Genomic DNA, 19,909 nt, shown 5'->3' with positions numbered 1-19,909 from the left:
CCAAACACCAGGGCGTCCCCGTTTGTAGACACCCTGGCGCAGCGCGAACCAAACTCTGCTGTGTACAGAGATGCCGCCCTCTATGCGTCATCCTATCAAACACGCATTTGCACTGCCTAATGCCATGCGTTCGCATCCTAGCAAATGCCGGAAGAAACTCCGTGATGTTGTGTTGCCCGGAATACCTGCTACCTATTCGATGCAGATGGTGGGTTGTATCCCTGACTTCCCTACGGGCGCGGCACTGTTAAATGACGCCTAGCGTCGAACACTAAGGTTGGTTGGTTTGTTTGGGAGAGGGGATCAAACAGTGACGTCATCGATCTCATCAGATTAGGGAAGGAAGTCGGCAGAGCCGTTTCGAAGGAATCTACATCTACATCTATATCCATACTCCGCAAGCCACCTGACGGTGTGTGGCACAGGGTACCTTCAGTACCTCTATCAGTTTTCCCTTCTATTCCAGTCTCGTATCGTTCGTGGAAAGAAGGATTGTCGGTATGCCTCTGTGTGGGCTCTAATCTCTCTGATTTTATCCTCATGGTCTCTTCGCAAGATATACGTGGGAGGGAGCAATATTCTGCTTGACTCCTCGGTGAAGGTATGTTCTCGATACTTCAACAAAATCCCGTACCGAGCTACTGAGCGTCTCTCCTGTAGTCTTCCACTGGAGTTTATCAATCATCTCCGTAACGCTTTCGCGATTACTAAATGATCCTGTAACGAAGCGCGCTGCTCCCCGTTGGTTCTTCTCTACCTCTTCTATCAACCCTATCTGGCACGGATCCCACACTGGTGAGCAATATTCAAGCAGTGCGCGAACAAGTGTACTGTAACCTACTTCCTTTGTTTTCGGATTGCATTTCCTTAGGATTCTTCCAATGAATCTCAATCTGGCATCTGCCATACCGACGATCAACTTTATATGATCATTCCATTTTAAATCACTCCTAATGCCTACTCTCAGATAATTTATGGAATTAACTGCTTCCAGTTGCTGACCTGCTATATTGTAGCTAAATGACAAAGGATCTTTCTTTCTATGTATTCGCAGCACATTACACTTGTCTACAGTGAGATTCAATTGCCATTCCCTGCACCATGCGTCAATTCGCTGCAGATCCTCCTGCATTTCAGTATAATTTTCCATTCCCACATTTGCCTGAAGTGATTGAGAGAAATCACGGAAAACCGAAATCAGAACTGGCGGACGCGGGTGTGAATCATCGTCCACCCGAAAGCGAGTTTAGTTTGAAAACCACTGCGCCACCTCGTTCGGTGAACGCTAACAGATGTGTACATTGGTTACTGTGTGAAAGTTATTTTTCATGACTCACTCTAGCCGGCCAGGGTGGTCGAGCTGTTCTAGGCGCTTCAGTCTGGAAACGGGCGACCGCTACGGTCGCAGGTTCGAATCCTGCCTCGGGCATGGATGTGGGTGATGTCCTTAGGTTAGTTAGGTTTAAGTAGTTCTAAGTTCTAGGGGACTGATGACCTCAGAAGTTAAGTCCCATAGTGCTCAGAGCCATTTGAGCCATGACTCACTCTACCAGCTCTCTCATTTTTCATATTCATTTTATGAACACCATGTAAAATGTTTCCATGTGGGGTGAGTACTGCTACCACGGAATTCTTAATTTTCTGGTTCTAAGAGACGATTTCTGACGCCGAGAAATCTATAGATATTCCTTTTCCAGTCCAGCTGCAAAATATTCTGAAGTCAGTTCGCTGTATGCAAACGACAGATGCCCGCCCATCTACAACCTAGCGCGTGACGTTATTACAGTCAGTCGATGTCAACCGTGGCACAGTTCCCACCTCTGTCTGAATTCAGGCGCTTCTTTGTTTGGTCATCTGCTGCCATTGCAGGATACAAGGCGAGACGAGACAATGGGATTCGTTTCATAAATGTGATGTAAAAAGCCCAATCGTACTACAGTATTGGATTCACAACACACATCATTCAGTCAAGCTTATAATGAACTTCTGGAGAAAGGACGAGCCTACCTGTTCATTTATTACGTTTTTGTGAGACCTATCAGTTCATCATTTTTACGGATGGCTGACTGTGAGAGGGCGTGCATTTCAAAAGTTTCCGCAGGCAACCAGTGTTGGTAATGCAGCGAATGAGCTCGTATACCATAACCTGGTGAAAGGTAAAAGTGAAGAGCACATAGCAGTGGACAGTGTCAAAGAGGTACAATAGTTTCGGAGGGCGCGTTTGGCTACACTATCAGTAACGCCACCTCTCCCCTCCACTCTCGTCGAATGAGATAAGAATAGTATGCATGCGCGCTTTTTTTCTCGGGCTTTGTAAGCATGTAGTCACGTTTTAATGAGTGGTCCTATCGGATCATAGATCAAGTTATTGGAATGGAACAGTTTAAATGGTTCAAATGGCTCTGAGCACTATGGGACTTAACTTCTGAGGTCATCAGTCCCCTAGAACTTAGAACTACTTAAACCTAACTAACCTAAGGACATCACACACATCCATGGCCGAGGCAGGATTCGAACCTGCGACCGCAGCAGTCGCGCGGTTCCGGACTGCGCGCCTAGAACCGCTAGACCACCGCGGCCGGCAGGAACAGTTTAATTTGTAATATTGCTTTCTCTATTTATTTCAACCGCGTTATGTTAGGGATCCCTTTTTTGGGTCCTTTCACTTAATTCTGCTTATTGGAAGTAACTTAATACGGCGTGCTTCCGTCCTACCGAAACAACTTTTACCGACGAGGTAGTTTTTGATGAGCAGCCTATCCACTAGTTTGAGTGCTCGTTTTCTCACAAACCGCGTGATAAATTTCGTGTTGAATTCATTTCCGTTTTAACTTAGAGTCAGTTTTTGTTCTTTATGTCTCCACATGTTGCCCGAGTGGAACTGAAATGACCACAAAATGACAAGTGTTCAGTGCAAGTGCCTTCGGCAGTCATCCCCCGCCCATTCTCGGTGCCTTCTCTCACATTCCAGACGAGTTGTAGGAATTAGGGAATTGGATGATTTACACGCACTTAGCCACAACCAGAGAGTGTGAACAGTGCAGCGTACTCTTGGCTTGATAGCTACTTTTTAACGCTACTACGAACGTTGTAGAATACGAAATTGCGCCGCCAATGAATACCTACGCGTTGGAGAACTTTCTATTGTTCCCTAATTCTTTTTATTTTTAACGCGATTTTTTGTCTACGTCTCTCGGGTGCGATACTCACTCCTGCCCTCTGTTTGTTCTCTGCGTGTTCTCGTGCAAGTAGAGCGGAGAAGTAGACGCTGCTCGCTCTCTGTCGATGTGTGCGTACGTATTATATGACTCTTGTCCTATTCTCCTATTTTCTGTGTTGTTTCGCCGTCTTGAAGACGATGCTTGTCCCATTACAAGAAAGTCAATGTTTCCCCTGCATCCCATTTCGATATGGGACCCTCTATTTAATAAACTGTCACTAGATGTAATCGAATCTTACATTAGTGTCTAAGTTTGTATCAGAGATAATTAACACTGTGAAAGTGCGTCGAAATGTATGTCAGTGGCAATGTCATGCTTAATTAGAACATATTGGTACCATTTTTGATCAAAGAACCCATTCTTCTCCTCGGATGTAACTTTTTATACCAAATAAATCCGATCTCCATTCGCTCTCAAAGCCTTGTTCATCTTTACATATCTCTTCCACAGCACGCTATTTGGTTTTCACATTTTTGGAGGAGGTAATACGGACCAAAACAAGAAAAAATGTCCAGTAAACATGGACTCTAAAATGCACATTTTACGAGATGTGAACATTGTTCAACTTCGCTACTGTGAGACATACCACTTGTTCAGAACAAGTGCCTATAGGTCTTAAGATGTGCATTTTAGAGCCACGTTTGCTAGAAGTTTTTTCTTGTTTTGGTCCATACTACTGCCTCTGAAACTCGTCTACCCTACAATCAATATATTTATTTCACTATCAGAGGTATCAGAACGATTTTCCGCTTGCAACTTTCGAGTCGTTCGTTTCCGGGCAATGATCTCTTTTCTAAAATGGATACGTTTACCCTCCTCCATCATCTATGGAAATTTGTAACATCATCGCGGCATCACCCTACATATCGCGGAGAAATGGTCCTGTTACTGGAAAACTATCACCTGGCGATGTGAGTGGAAACCGTTGTAACTGCAATTCCCCCATTTTTTTTTTTTTAAAGGTCTAATGGTTCGTGTAGCCAAAACGTTGTAGCTATAAAAATGTTAAATATTTGCAGAATTCTAATGAATTAGTGTAACATCAAGTCGAAACTGGAATGTTCCGATCATCATTACTATTTTTTCATATGATTTTCATTGAACAGAAGCATAAATACCTAAGACTTTGTGAGAACTGTTCAAAACACTAGGAAACTTTCCCAAAATGTAATGGACTGTAAATATTTCACTGCTGTAGACCAGAAATTTCTAGTTACAGGGCAGTACTTCCTACCATTGGATATAGATGTAGAGAGGAACAAAGGATCATTTTACATATATCAGCCGGGCGACTGGGTTCCAGTTGTTGCCAGCGCCAAGGACGACGGTTTTTTTGTCTGCAAGATGAAACCATAGGATTTCAGCAACCTTAGTGCACTAGACCAAGGGTTGCACAGAGTCTCACTCAAAATAACTGAGTATTCTGGCTACAGATTTCATCTGAGTACTCCGCTACAACTAAGGGGAAGAAAAAGTCATAACATCCTGCAGATAACATGCCGCGCCGTGGGTTTGTCGAAATACTGCACAGAAGTCAAAAGGTACTGCGAAATGAAATGTATCACCAGATAACATTTCAATTTTACATATCTTGTTTGATAAACTTCTGCGAATTAAAAATGCCGAGAAGAAAGTCTTACTTGGAATGTTGCAATATGTCCAAGCTGTGAAACGGAATTGCTAAGAGCAACTACTAAGTGAATAGTGGATTTGTACGTGTGTCTGGCAAAACCCATTGAGTGAAGACAGAAAATGGAATTCTGACCATATGTCTCTAGTACAGTTGCCACACGAATAGTGTTAAATTTTTCCGTATCTTCTGGTGCTGCTGCTGAAGATTTGTATTGTAATACACATTATGTGTTTTGGTCTGTGTTGTTCCACTTTCTCAGAATAACCTTTCTACTTTTACACCAACTAACACAGCACACAGCAGCACAACGTAGTAACTGGCCAGATACAATGTTGCTCATCCAGGAGTATTAAAAGAAATGATTTTATTTTTTCCAGTGATAACATAAGCAACTGAAATGATATTATTTCTTCAGAGATAATAGAAGAAATTGTGTAATTTCTGTTCCAAAATTACGCAGAACAGCGGTTTACTTCATATACACTGCCTGCAACATGAAATCATAAATAGGTGGACATAACACAATTTTTTTGATCTCTAAGGATTTGCTTTCTGTTAGTGATAACGTTGCTCGTGTGAATAATTCAGTTATGCAGCATCATGCACAACACTATTAGTAATGCCATTGACTGGATGGCCTGTTTCGTTTAGTTCTCCAGCGACGTTCTGCCGTGCTATGCCTTGCACACTGCGATTGCAATAGTCAGCACGATTATGGTCGTATAACTGAGGACCATTTTCTATTATTCCACAAAACTTTACGTTAAACTCTTTATCTATTCGCATTTTGATACTTCAAATTAATGAAATCACCAGCGCGCAACTTTAACAGCTTCGCCCACGCGTCGCTTCGATGCGCCTCTCGTGCCGACAAAAGACCGCGGCGAGGACCGCGGAGCGACGTTTCTCCACCACCACGGCACTACCTCACTGCGCATTGTCTCATTTGTTAATATACAGGTGGCCTGACACAGCTCCTCATTCCCATCGGACGTCAGCACGACACCACTTCAGCGTTAATTGGGCCTAAATGTGCCGTTTCTGTTGATGTTGTACATTAACTACTTAGCAGATAGTATTAATTGGGAATTCTGGCTTTTTGCAGATTATGCAATTACCCAAGACAAGATTCTATCAGATAAAACGTACGGTATTACCCAGTTATTCTTATCAGTCTAGTATAAAGTCATGCAACTTGCTTCTAATATTCACAAACGCAATCTCATGCACTCCATGAAACGTAAAAGCGAAACATCCTGTTATTGCACGAGTAATGTATAATATTAAAAAACGTTAATAACCTGGGAATGCCACTGGAATTGATGAAATACCAGCAGAACCCATCAAGGTTACTAGAGAACAGCTACATGAAGAACTGTTCCATCTCATAAAAGTTATATACGATACCAGGGAGCTTCCAACAAACTGTTTAAAAACGTATCTCACTGCCAGTTCCAATGAAAGCATCGGAAGAGGGAGATGCGAACAACAACAGGACCCCCAGTTTGTTAACATACGCCTCGAACATCTTAACATCTATCATTCTAAGGCGAATAGATGGTGGGATAGACGCAATGATCATGGACGACCAGTTTGGCCTTAGGGGATGTGTAGGCACTCGAGAAGGAATACTCGGCTTACGATTACTTCTTAAGAAAATACTAAAGAAGTGTCAAGATACATATACTGCGTTTATATGTGTGTGAATTTCTAAGGGACCAAACTACTTAGGTCATTGTTTCCTAGACTTACACACTACTTAAAGTAACTTATGCTAAGAACAACACACACACCCATGGCCGAGGGAGGACTCGAACCTCCGGTGGGAGGGGCCTCGCAATCCGTGACATGGCGCCTCTAACCGCGCGGCAACCCCGCGCGGCTACTGCCTTAATAACTTAGAAAAAGTATTTGATGGGGTGGATTACCGACAGATTTTTAAGATGCTGAGAGAGATTGGCATAAAGTGTAAGGACAGCAGAGTAATGAAGAACTGTATAGAGAGGAGGGGGCTGTGATAAGGTTTAGAGGATATCAAGGAGAAATTACTGTTAAGCAGGGCGTACGACAGGGCTGCTCACTCTCTCCTGTCTTGTTCAATGGACACATTCAGAGGGCAATACATGAAACTAGGAACTACACGAGGAATTAAAATTCATGGTAAGAAAATAGACGTGCTGAGATTTGCTGATGATATTTCAGTGTTAAGTGAAGATGTAGAACACTTAGATGCGACGCTGGCTCATATGGAAACCACTGTTGGCTCTTCCTATAGTACGAATATTAACAAAGATCTGCTCATCTTACTGATGAGCAGACCAAACACCATTGCCCAATGCTCACTTAACAATGAGCAACTGCTGGGCGTCGAATCATTTACCTACCTCAGGAGTAAAATTACGTCAGACGAAAGTTCAAGGGGGAAAATTGCAAGCTGAATACAGCTGGCAAAAGTAGCTTTTAAAAAGAAACGAAACCTTTTCACATACGACAGCATAGACAAATATGTCAGGGAAACCCTCATAAAGACGTGTATTTAGAGTGTGCAGCTTTGCGGCAGTGAAACATGGACACTCGGAGAAACAGAAAAACGTAAAATAACAGCCTTTGAGACGCGGTGCTTCCGCAGAATGCTCAAGATTTCCTGGGTAGACAAGGTATCAAACGAAGAGGTGCTCCACACAGTGGAGAAAGAGAGCAGACAGATGGGTCGGGCACCTGCTGAGACATGATGGTATCATCAAAACAGAGTCGGACACATCTTGCCAAACTTCTCGCGGGCAGGCTGTGCGAGATGGGTCTGTACCGCGGCTCGATCAATGACGGCTTTGATGGTTCCTTCTCGGAAGTACACGGTACAGCGCGAAATTTCATTCAGTATTACGGTGAGGCATTTTTCGATCGACACAGCTCTCTTCTGTACGACAGAATCGCGGTGTCAGCGCTGTCTACCCATCGCGAATTGTTTGTGTTGTGAAAGTCGTTCACAGGTCCAGTGGATGTTTACACAAAAAGAGGCAGTCTAACGATCTATCGTCATAAGTCTTTAAAAATGAATGGGAATGACAGAAGAGAGGGATGAGAATTCTCAGTATCTATCACGCAGTCGCATAAGCAACAGCTACTGCAAATTTCCTATGAAACAATAGTGCAATACCATGCAGCAAGAATTTAAAGATTTAGTTTACAATGAAAAATCAAAAAATTAGAACGGTCGACAGACGAGATTCATTGTTCTGTACATCCAGAAGCACTTTGTGCTAACTCTGTAGGTGTGCAGCACGTGAAGAAATTGGTGGTATGAATAGTAGAATTTATGAAATCGCATGAATTATTCTACTGTCATTTGCGACAGTTTTCAATGGAACTGAACGAAGAGTATGGACTCTTTATATATTACTGCAAATTACTTTGGCTATGTCAAGGTGCATACCTGGAACGATTTCTCGATTTAAAAGTCGGTATTGTTGAATTTATCAAGGTAAAGGGGGTGCAGGAACGAAAATTAGAACATTCGGAATTGATTGCAGACCACACATTTTGAGTGGACTTGGCTGCATACTGTCCACAATAGCACAGTGCAAGACGAGAAACTATTGCTTTCTAGTTTGATGGGGATACATTTAAAAAGAAGATAGCTTTATAAAAGGGGCACATTCTGATAAACGCAGTCCGATTCTCTAAGCTCACTGCCGTTGAAGAAAACGCAGTGTCTGAAGAATTCATTGTGGCTATGCAATAATTACATGGATACTTTCCTAAAGCTTTTGAGGACACTGTCAATCTTACATCTTTTTTCGAGCTGTTTTCGGTATCGTTGTTTTCGATACCGCTTGCCGCTTCAGTTGAAGGCACCACTGTGCATGTGCAGACCTAACTGATTCACGTCCAAGGTAATTCCAGTTTTAATGATAAATCTTTTTACTTTAGAATTGCCCACGCCGCCTGCATTGCTTTCCTCAGGAAGGGTTTACACGTCTCCATAGTGAGGTTGCAAAAGTGCTACAATATTTCGATTGACATATTTGTGTGAAAGACCTTTCTTCGATTATGAGACTAAAAAAATCACCTGAATGTGAAAATCTGTGAACTTGTTCGCAGCTATCCGTATACCGACAGTTTGTAGCAGATAAAGATTATGTCATTAGCACACCAAAAAATAATTAAATAATACTGAGAACTTGTTTGTTTGTGATCTGTGCTGTTGAGAAATGTGAAATATAAAGCCAAGTCGAACGCAGTGTGACTGCACTGCCATTTAAATGGGAGTCCAGTGTACTAACCGATGCGCCACCTCGTTCGGTTTGAAGTTCGCTGGGGCTATAGACCCTGCGATACTGAATAGCTAAGTAGGCAGTTCGGTGAAGAGAAATGGACATCTCTAAAAAGGTCAATAACTGAAGTTTGAAAGAAAATTATAGGCGTACGGAAAGTAACTGTGAGGAAACCACGGGTAACAGAAGAAATACTTCAGTTGATCGACGAAAGAAGGAAGACTGAAAATGTTCAGGGAAATTCATAATTACGGAGATACAATTCACTTAGGAATGAAATAAGCAAGAAGCGCAGGGAAGCTAATGTCAAACGGCTGCATGGTAAATGTGAAAAAATTTGCGGTAAGGTCTTATGGGATGCAACTGCTGATGTCATCGGTCCCTAAGCTTACGCACTACTAACCTAAACTAACTTACGCTAAGGAGGACACACACCCATCCCCGAGGGAGGACTCGAACCTCCGACAGGGTGAAGCCGCTCGGGCCGTGACAAGGCACCTCAGAACGCGCGGCTACCCCGCGCCTGCCAGTAAATCTGAAGAAATCCAAAAACAAAATCTCCGTCGGAAGGACTGACTGAGCATACAGGAAAGTCAAAATAACCGTTGGTGAAATTAAAAGAAAGGTTGCTAACATCAAGAGTGCAATCGGAATTCTACATCTACATCTACATTGATACTCCGCAAGCCACCCAACGGTGTGTGGCGGAGGGCACTTTACGTGCCACTGTCATTACCTCCCTCATTGACGACGTGTCTTCATCATCAGAGAAAGGACGAAACATCTTTTCCGAACGCCAATCCTTTATAATTCTAAAATGCTCAAACTACACGTGTAATGCGCTGCTAACTCATTTACCCAGTAATCACTAATTTAAGACGAAAATATATATTTTGAATCATGTGTTGTGATTTGGGGGAGGGGGGGTGAGAGCGCACGTATCATTCTTCGCATTGGTTTGCATGATTTGCAAATTCGGCAACAGGTGGTATAAAAGTATGTCCCGAGCCCTTTACTCCTGACGGTACTTTAAATTCCAGGAAAATCCCGACGAAAACTTGACGGATGGCAACCCTACACTAACTTGTGAAAGTGAGACAGGGCAAAAGATTTTCGATAAACAGACTAAAGTAGGGTTTCAGTCAGTTTTTGACCATCTTCAGACCTCATTACCATCATGGAATGAGTTCTGAAGACGGTAAAAAACTGCCCAAAACCGGTTAGCACCAAATAGAGACTGTTTGCGCTCATATTTAAGTGCTTTTTGCCAGACCGCTGTTCTCCATGAGAAATGTTCTCAAAAATTTCAAACAAAACAGTAATAGTAGTGGTGATGCATACTTAAAAAATGCAATCCCTGAAAGCAACAGCAGGACCATGTGGCCGAGCGGTTCTAGGCGCTTCAGTCCAGAACCGCGCGACTGCTACGGTCGCAGGTTCGAATCCTGAAGAGGAGTCGACAGCGAAGAGAGCGGGGTTCCAGTATTATAATCAAAATTTAAGAGATCTTTGGAAGACAAATAAGGTAAATGGGACGGATAACATTTCATCGGAATTTATAAAGTTGTGGGTAGTGGTAACAAAACGACTACTCAAAGTGGTGTGTGGAATTTATGGAACTGGGAATTTACCACCATAATTTCTGAAAAACATCATCCACACTATTCAAAAGAAAGCAAAAACAGACAAGTGTGAGAATTATCGCACAGTCAGCTTAACAGCTCATGCATCCAAGTTGCTGACAAGAATAATATACAGAAGAATGGAAAAGAAAATTGAAGATGTGTTAGATGACGATCAGTTTGGCTTTAGGAAAGGTAAAGGCGCAGAGAAGCAATTCTGTCGTTACATTTGATAACGGAAGCAAAATTAAGACACGTTCATAGGATTTGTCGACCTGGGAAAAGTGTTCGATAGTGGGAAATGGTGCAAGATGTTTGAAATTCTGAGAAATAGGGTGAGCTATAGGGAAAGACGTATAATATACAGTATGTTCAATAACCAAGAGGGAAAAATAAGACTGAAAGACCAAGAACGAAGTGCTCGGATTAAAAAGGATGTAAGACAGGGATGTAGGCTTTCGCCCCTTAATGTTGAGTCTATTCATCGACGAAGCAATAATGGGAATGAAAAATAGTTTCAAGAAGGGAATTAAAATTCAAGCGAAAGGATATCAATAATAAGGTTCACTGACAACATCGCTATTCTCGGTGAGAGTGAAGAAGAATTATAGGATCTGTTGAATGGAATGAACAGTCTAATGAATACGGAATATGGACTGAGATAAATCGAAAAAAGATGAAAGTAATCAGAAGCGGCAGAAAAAGGAACAGTGAGAAAGTTATCATCAGAATTGGTGATCAAGAACTAATTGCAAGTAGGTAATTCTGCTGTCTAGACAGCGAAATAACCCAATAGGGACGGAGCAAGGAGGACATAAAAAGCGGACTAGCACTGGCAGAAAATGCATTGCTGGCCAAGAACAATCTACTAGTATCAAACGTAGGCCTGAATCCGAGGAAGAAATCTCTAAGAACGTACATTTCGAGCACAGCGTTGTATGATAGTGAAACATGGACCGTGGGAAAACCGGAACAGAAGAAAATCGAAGCATTTGAGATCTGGTATTACAGACGAATGTTGAAGATCAGACAGACTGATAAGATAAGGAATGAGGAGGCTCTCCGCAGAATCGACGAGGACAGAAATGTGTGGAAAGTACAGACAAGATGAAGGGACAGGATGATAGGACATGCGTTACTAGAGGGGGCTGTGGAGGGTAAGACATAGGTTGGAATACCTCCAACAAATAACTGAGGACGTAGGTTGCAATTGCTACTCTGAGTTGAAAAGGTCGACAGTGGAGAGGATTCCGTGGCCGGCCACATCAAGCCAGTCACGAGACCGATGACTAAAGAAAAAGTATCTTCGAGGATACAAATATTTTACACTACTGGCCATTAAAATTGCTACACCACGAAGATGACGTGCTACAGACGCGAAATTTAACCGACAGGAAGAAGATGCTGTGATATGCAGATGATTAGCTTTTCAGAGCATTCACACAAGGTTGGCGCCGGTGGCGACACCTACAACGTGCTGACGTGCGGAAAGTTTCCAACCGATTTCTCATACACAAACAGCAGTTGACCGGTGTTGCCTCGTGAAACGTTGTTGTGATGCCTCGTGTAAGGAGGAGAAATGCGTACCATCACGTTTCGGACTTTGATAAACGTCGGATTGTAGCCTATCGCGATTGCGGTTTATCGTATCGCGACATTGCTGCTCGCGTTGGTCGAGATACAATGACTGTCAGGAGAATATGGAATCGGTGGGTTCAGGAGGGTAATACGGAACGCCGTGCTGCATCCCAACGGCCTCGGATCACTAGCAGTCGAGATGACAGGCATCTTATCCGCATGGCGGTAACGGATCGTGCAGCCACGTCTCGATCCCTGAGTCAAAAGATGGGGACGTTTAGAAGACAACAACCATCTGTACGGACAGTTCGACGACGTTTGCAGCAGCATGAACTATCAGCTCGGACACCATGTCTGCGGTTACCCTTGACGCTGCATCACAGACAGGAGCGCCTGCGATGGTGTACTCAACGACGAACCTGGATGCACGAATGGCAAAACGTCATTTTTTCGGATGAATCCAGATTCTGTTTACAGCATCATGACGGTCGCATCCGAGTTTGGCGATATCGCGGTGAACGCACATTGGAAGTGCGTATTCGTCATCGCCATACTGGCGTACCACCCGGCGTGATGGTATGGGGTGCCATTGGTCACACGTCTCTGTGACCTCTTGTTCACATTGACGGCACTTTGAACGGTGGATGTTACATTTCGGATGTGCTACGACCCGTGGCTCTACCCTTCATTCGATCCCTGCGAAACCCTACATTTCAGCAGGATAATGCACGACCGCAAGTTGCAGGTCCGGTACGGGCCTTTCTGGATACAAAAAATGTTCGATTGCTGCCCTGGCCAGCACATTCTTCAGATCTGTCACCAACTGACAACGTCTGGTCAATGGTGGCCGAGCAACTGACTCGTCACAATACGCCAGTCACTACTCTTGATGAAATGTGGTATCGTGTTGAAGGTGCATGGGCAGCTGTATCGGTAGACGCGATCCAAGCTCTGTTTGACTCAATGCCCAGGCGTATCAAGGCCGTTATTACGGCCAAGGGTGGTTGTTGTCGGTACTGATTTCTCAGGCTCTATGCACCCAAATTGCGTGAAAATGTAATCACATGTCAGTTTTAGTATAATATATTTGTCCAATGAATACCCGTTTATCATCTGCATTTCTTCTTGGTGTAGCAATTTTAATGGCCAGTAGTGTACTATATCAGCTCCAGGGTCATTTCTGCAAACGGAGATTTGGTGCCACCTAACAAGGGAACCTCCCCATCGCACCCCCCTCAGATTTAGTTATGTTGGCACAGTGGATAGGCCTTGAAAAACTGAACACAGATCAATTGAGAAAACAGGAAGAAGTTGCGTGGAACTGTGAAAAAATAACCAAAAAGATATGGGAAGATATGCAACGTCAAGGATATCGGAAACGCAGGAGGGCCGTGGTCTCGTGGTAACGTGAGCAGCTGCGGAACGAAAAGTCCTTGGTTCAAATCTTCCATCGAGTGAAAAGTTTAATTTTTTATTTTCAGTTTATGTGACAAACTCTTATGTTTTCATCACTTTTTTGGGAGTGATTATCACATTCACAAGAAAACCTAAATCGGGCAAGGTAGAAGAATCTTTTTACCCATTCGCCAAGTGTACAAGTTAGGTGGGTCGACAACATATTCCTGTCATGTGACGCACATGCCGTCACCGATGTCGTATACAATATATCAGATGAGTTTTCCTGTGGAGGAATCGGTTGACCTATGACCTTGCGATCGAATGTTTTCGGTTCCCATTGGAGAGGCACGTCCTTTCGTCTACTAATCGCACGGTTTTGCGATGCGTCGCAAAACACAGACACTTAACTTATTACAGTGAACAGAGACGTCAATGAACGAACGGACAGATAATAACTACGCAAAAATAAAGAAAGTAAAATTTTCACTCGATGGGAAGACTTGAACCAAGGACCTGTCCTTCTGCAGCTGCTCACGCTACCACGAGACCACGGCGCTCGTGAGTTAACTGCCTCCATGATATTGCCTATGTCGCCCATGGGTTACTCAGTTTGTATATTTTGCTTATTTTTTCACAGTTCCACACAACTTCTTGCTGTTTTCTCAATTGATCTGTGTTCAGTTTATCAAGGCCTATCCACTGTGCCAACTTATAACTAAATCTGAGGGGGGTGCGATGGGGAGGTTCCCTTGTAAGCAGAGTACGAACACTCCACACCAGCTAAGGTTACCTGACGCACATGGGTGACAGTAGATTAACCTTAACCTTAACAGCAGAATGGATCACGGACCACACCACCCTACAGTGCTCCAAGAGGAGATCTCTGAGAAGCGGAGTTTTATTTCTTAGCGAACTGCAGTAACTAAGACCTCGCGTCACAGCTGTCACTAGAAACCAGGTCCAGAGCCGTCTGTGAGACGGTGATGAGGCGTTTTTACATCAGCTATGCTGTGAGTGGGGACCCACCTGTCTTGCCGTGCGCCTGCGCGTTTTTCCATCAGCTAGGCTGTGAGTGGGGACCCACCTGTCCTGCCGTGCGCCTGGGCGTTTTTCCATCAGCTAGGCTGTGAGTGGGGACCCACCTGCCTTGCCGTGCGCCTGTGCATTTTTCCATCAGCTGGGCTGTGAGTGGGGACCCACCTGTCTTGCTGTGCGCCTGCGCATTTTTCCATCAGCTGGGCTGTGAGTGGGGACCCACCTGTCTTGCTGTGCGCCTGCGCATTTTTCCATCAGCTGGGCTGTGAGTGGGGACCCACCTGTCTTGCCGTGTGCCTGCGCGTTTTTCCATCAGCTAGGCTGTGAGTGGGGACCCACCTGTCTTGCCGTGCGCCTGCGCGTTTTTCCATCAGCTAGACTGTGAGTGGGGACCCACCTGTCCTGCCGTGCGCCTGTGCATTTTTCCATCAGCTGGGCTATGAGTGGGGACCCACCTGTCTTGCTGTGCGCCTGCGCATTTTTCCATCAGCTGGGCTGTGAGTGGGGACCCACCTGTCTTGCCGTGTGCCTGCGTGTTTTTCCATCAGCTAGGCTGTGAGTGGGGACCCACCTGCCTTGCCGTGCGCCTGTGCATTTTTCCATCAGCTGGGCTGTGAGTGGGGACCCACCTGTCTTGCTGTGCGCCTGCGCGTTTTTACATCAGCTAGGCTGTGAGTGGGGACCCACCTGTCTTGCCGTGCGCCTGCGCGTTTTTCCATCAGCTAGACTGTGAGTGGGGACCCACCTGTCCTGCCGTGCGCCTGTGCATTTTTCCATCAGCTGGGCTGTGAGTGGGGACCCACCTGTCTTGCTGTGCGCCTGCGCATTTTTCCATCAGCTGGGCTGTGAGTGGGGACCCACCTGTCTTGCCGTGTGCCTGCGCGTTTTTCCATCAGCTAGGCTGTGAGTGGGGACCCACCTGTCTTGCCGTGTGCCTGCGCGTTTTTACATCAGCTAGGCTGTGAGTGGGGACCCACCTGTCTTGCCGTGCACCTGCGCGTTTTTCCATCAGCTAGGCTGTGAGTGGGGACCCACCTGTCCTGCCGTGCACCTGCGCGTTTTTCCATCAGCTAGACTGTGAGTGGGGACCCACCTGTCTTGCCGTGCACCTGCGCGTTTTTCCATCAGCTAGGCTGTGAGTGGGGACCCACCTGTCTTGCCGTGCGCCTGCGCGTTTTTGCATCAGCTAGGCTGTGAGTGGGGACCCACCTGTCTTGCCGTGCACCTGCGCGTTTTTCCATCAGCTGGGCTGTGAGTGGGGACCCACCTGTCTTGCTGTGCGCCTGCGCATTTTTCCATCAGCTGGGCTGTGAGTGGGGACCCACCTGTCTTGCCGTGTGCCTGCGCGTTTTTCCATCAGCTAGGCTGTGAGTGGGGACCCACCTGTCTTGCCGTGTGCCTGCGCGTTTTTACATCAGCTAGGCTGTGAGTGGGGACCCACCTGTCTTGCCGTGCACCTGCGCGTTTTTCCATCAGCTAGGCTGTGAGTGGGGACCCACCTGTCTTGCCGTGCACCTGCGCGTTTTTCCATCAGCTAGGCTGTGAGTGGGGACCCACCTGTCCTGCCGTGCACCTGCGCGTTTTTCCATCAGCTAGACTGTGAGTGGGGACCCACCTGTCTTGCCGTTCGCCTGCGCGTTTTTACACCAGCTAGGCTGTGAGTGGGGACCCACCTGTCTTGCCGTGCGCCTGCGCGTTTTTGCATCAGCTAGGCTGTGAGTGGGGACCCACCTGTCTTGCCGTGCGCCTGCCGCAGCTCGTCGAGCGCCTTGGCGCTGCACAGCGGCGTGTCCACCTCGTACGTGTTGTTGAACAGGCTGTAGTCCACCTCGTACTCGCCCGTCTCCTTCTTGAAGGTCACCAGCGGCTCGAAGCGGTGGCCCCACAGGATCTCGCTGGGCAGGTACGACGACCGCGCCTGCGTCGTCATCCCCGTCGACTCGATCACGCCTGCACCACACAGCCACCACAAACGTCACCAAACTGTGCTCCTCCCGTAGAACAGGTAGGTATACTACCACCATACAACTAGTCAACCTGCCATTGCTTCTAAAGACGGAACGTAAGACGAAGCAGTTGTCTATACAGGGCGGTGGAAAAGAACTCGATAACAACTTCAGGGTAGGATAGAGGACGCGGAATTGATCAAAATTTTTGCGATAAGCAGAGGAGGGAACTTTACCGGACTGGAAGTACGACGATAGAATGCCAGCCAATCAGCAACGAGCGAGGAACTATCTTGCATCAGTTAGTATCTGTTACGAGTGGCGTCACCTGGAAGCCTGTCTAATGTATGATGCGATTTATTCAACTGATATGACTGTAATGTAAACCGAGAAAATAATCCCTGTAATATTATGAGTCATTTTGTCGAGTCTGATAATATTTCGTGATAAATATTGTAAATATTTTCCATTAATCTCAGAGACAAAGAATACGATATTTCAATACGTTCGATGAAAGCATGGACCTTCAGGTGTAATATATATACACAAGAGCCATGCTGCTCGCCCCGGTTTGTTCTCTGTTTTTCGCCTGTTTATTCTTTCTGCCTGTGAGTCGGTGTATGTATAATTCGCTGTGTGTACAATTGTTTGAGCTTGAAAATTACAATATATTGTTAATTTGAAAGTATCTCATGTTTCCTTTCAAATATACGTCTCCCTCGATGTCAAATTTACTTAAAGATCGATTGCCCATCTGGTTTCGACTGTTTCGGTGGCACTGAGTCCGCCATTGCGTGTGCTATAGAATATTTCAGCGTTTTCGAGCTTCACTCGCAAAGGAAAATAGTCCTAAGTACTTTTATGTATTTTTACAGTCCGTTTTCAATATTAAAGTTAGCTAATATTTTTGATTGCGAAACTTATTCAGAGATTTAACGCCGCAGTGGTTAGGTGAGGCTTTACCTCTGGTTTGAAATATTTTCAGTTAATTCAAAGGATTAAAAGTTAATTCAATTCTTAAAGGGATAACGTTAAAGAAGTCATTTGCAATTATTTCAATAATACGCAGGTGTTTGTACCATGCTTTCTCTCTGTGTAACATTAGATTAATTTTCTGGGAAAAGAAATCATTTCATGATCTATATTATCGCTGGGTTAGTTTTAGGTTATGTTACTTTGTCATTTGTTGAAAGAGAGCATAACATTTCCATAAATAATAAATAACTTTTTGCCTGGGTATTCAGATTTCGTCACGCCACATATATTTAAGACGCATTTACAAGCGCTCAAAATATACGCGGCGTTCCAAAAACAGTATTTAGAGTTTAAACTGCTACGTTATATTATCACTGCTGTAGGTTGCCACCGACGCCTGGGCGAGTATTTCAAACCACACGTAGCAATCTGCACTGACTTATACACAATAATTAAATTAATTCAACACCACAACAATTACGCAGAAAAGAGGTAATGGTACATATGCTACCGAAGTATTTACATTAGCTGAAGATAATGGTTTCAGCTGAACCAACAAAACTAGACAAACTTTAAACTTCTGTCCCTAGTTGCTTACGTCGGTCGCGAATTTCCCGGATGTTTCCTGGGTAAAAGCTCGATATTAAATGAGCTACCGCAACGTCATCAATTTATTAAAAAAATAAACTGCACTCCAGAAACAACACTGCAGTAACACAGTATGTGTTACTATAACGTCTAATATTATCAATAATGAAATATGAAGGCCACATGTTTCAGTTTTTCATAAGCTACAGAATGAGTCAACTTTTATTCTAACAGAAGTACAAAAGGGCAACCACCACAGCAGAAAAAAGCAGCAACTCTGACAGAAAAAACCGCGCTGATAGACTCGCACGAACACTTTCTCTTGTCGGACTAACTTCTGCACGCTCATCATCGATTGGCTATTAAACTGTTGCTCTAGATCCACAACGATACATTTCCTACCTATGATTATTTGTAACTTTTGCTTGATTCGATGTTCCCTATCCCGCTGTGGCTGTATAAGGTCCTTTCTCTCCACCGCGTATTTTCATTACTGTCCTCATTTCATTTGTCGTACCCCAGAATGATCTACACTATGCGGCTATCCAATCAAAAGCATCCAGACACCTATTTATGGACACATTATGGGATGTATCCACCCTTCACCTTTATATGGCTTGAACTCTGCTGGGGACACTTCCAATGACGTGTCTGAATGGCTGGAGGAACAGGAGCCCATTCTTACTCAAAAGCCGAAACTAGAGAAGGTAATGATGTTGAACGTTGACGTCTGGAGCGAACTCATCCGAAAGGTGCTCCACTGGGTTCAAGTTGGGAGTCTGGGCAGGGGAGTACATTTCAGAAATGTTGTTGTCCACAAATCATTGCCTCACAGATGCTGCCTTAAGACTGGATCCATTGTCATGATGAAACAATCAATCATCCTCTTCGAAACATTCGTCTACTGTAAACAGAACACAATACTGTGAAAATCGTTTACATACTTCAGCAACTGGTGCTTTCTTGAGCACAGTAAGGGGACCACACCATAACCACAAGAAACAACCCCATACCTTAACACCACGTCCTCCGTATTTCACGATTGGCACTACGACTGGTGGCAACTAACGTTCTCCAGTCATTCGCCAAAACCAAACCATTTCATCGGATTGCTAGAGCATACCGTGATTCATCACTCAACATCATACATTACATCTAACGTCACTGACCACTGACTAGAGAAACTGGCGGCTTATAAGGAGCTGCCCGATCATCGTACACCACTCTTTTGATCTCCCTACGTACAGTATTGTCCTAGCTGGACTGCAGGTAGCACTTTGGAACTGACGAGTGATTACTTCCGCTGATTTCATGCGATTTTGCACAACCAGCCTCCACAGAGGTCTGCCCAGTCTTAGTTTAATTGTGGTTTGTTCCTTCGCGTTTCCAGTTCACAGTCACATCACAAACAGTCGACTTCGGCAGGTTTCGAAGGGTTGAAATTGTAAGTAGGCTGTTTAGGTTTTTTTGTTGGTAACGCCACGTAGCGCTCTGTATGAAAATCACTGGCTGTGCTGTGTGCAGTCTGTGGCTGAATTGCATTGTTGGAATATTTGCTATTGTAGTGTTGGGCAGTTGGATGTGAACAACGCGTATCGTTGCGTAGTTGGAGGTGAGCCGCCAATAGAGGTGGATGTGG

General features: G+C 44.8%; 1 protein-coding gene across 7 annotated transcripts in view; it reads right to left on the bottom strand.

Annotated features, from left to right (window-relative positions):
- The window catches only part of LOC124774959 (inward rectifier potassium channel 4-like), a 675,359-nt gene that overhangs the window by 312,674 nt on the left and 342,776 nt on the right, over positions 1 to 19,909 (bottom strand). For all 7 annotated transcript variants that reach the window (XM_047249682.1, XM_047249681.1, XM_047249679.1 and 4 more), the window contains exon 5: positions 16,493 to 16,711. In XM_047249682.1, coding sequence (XP_047105638.1) covers positions 16,493 to 16,711 — 219 coding nt within the window. The remainder of the gene's footprint in view (positions 1 to 16,492; positions 16,712 to 19,909) is intronic.

The sequence above is a fragment of the Schistocerca piceifrons genome, chromosome 2, assembly GCF_021461385.2.
Source record: "Schistocerca piceifrons isolate TAMUIC-IGC-003096 chromosome 2, iqSchPice1.1, whole genome shotgun sequence".
In the NCBI taxonomy this organism is placed as follows: Eukaryota; Metazoa; Arthropoda; class Insecta; order Orthoptera; family Acrididae; genus Schistocerca; species Schistocerca piceifrons.
Note: the sequence above shows the minus strand (reverse complement) of the source record. Positions and strands in the feature narration are given on the sequence as shown.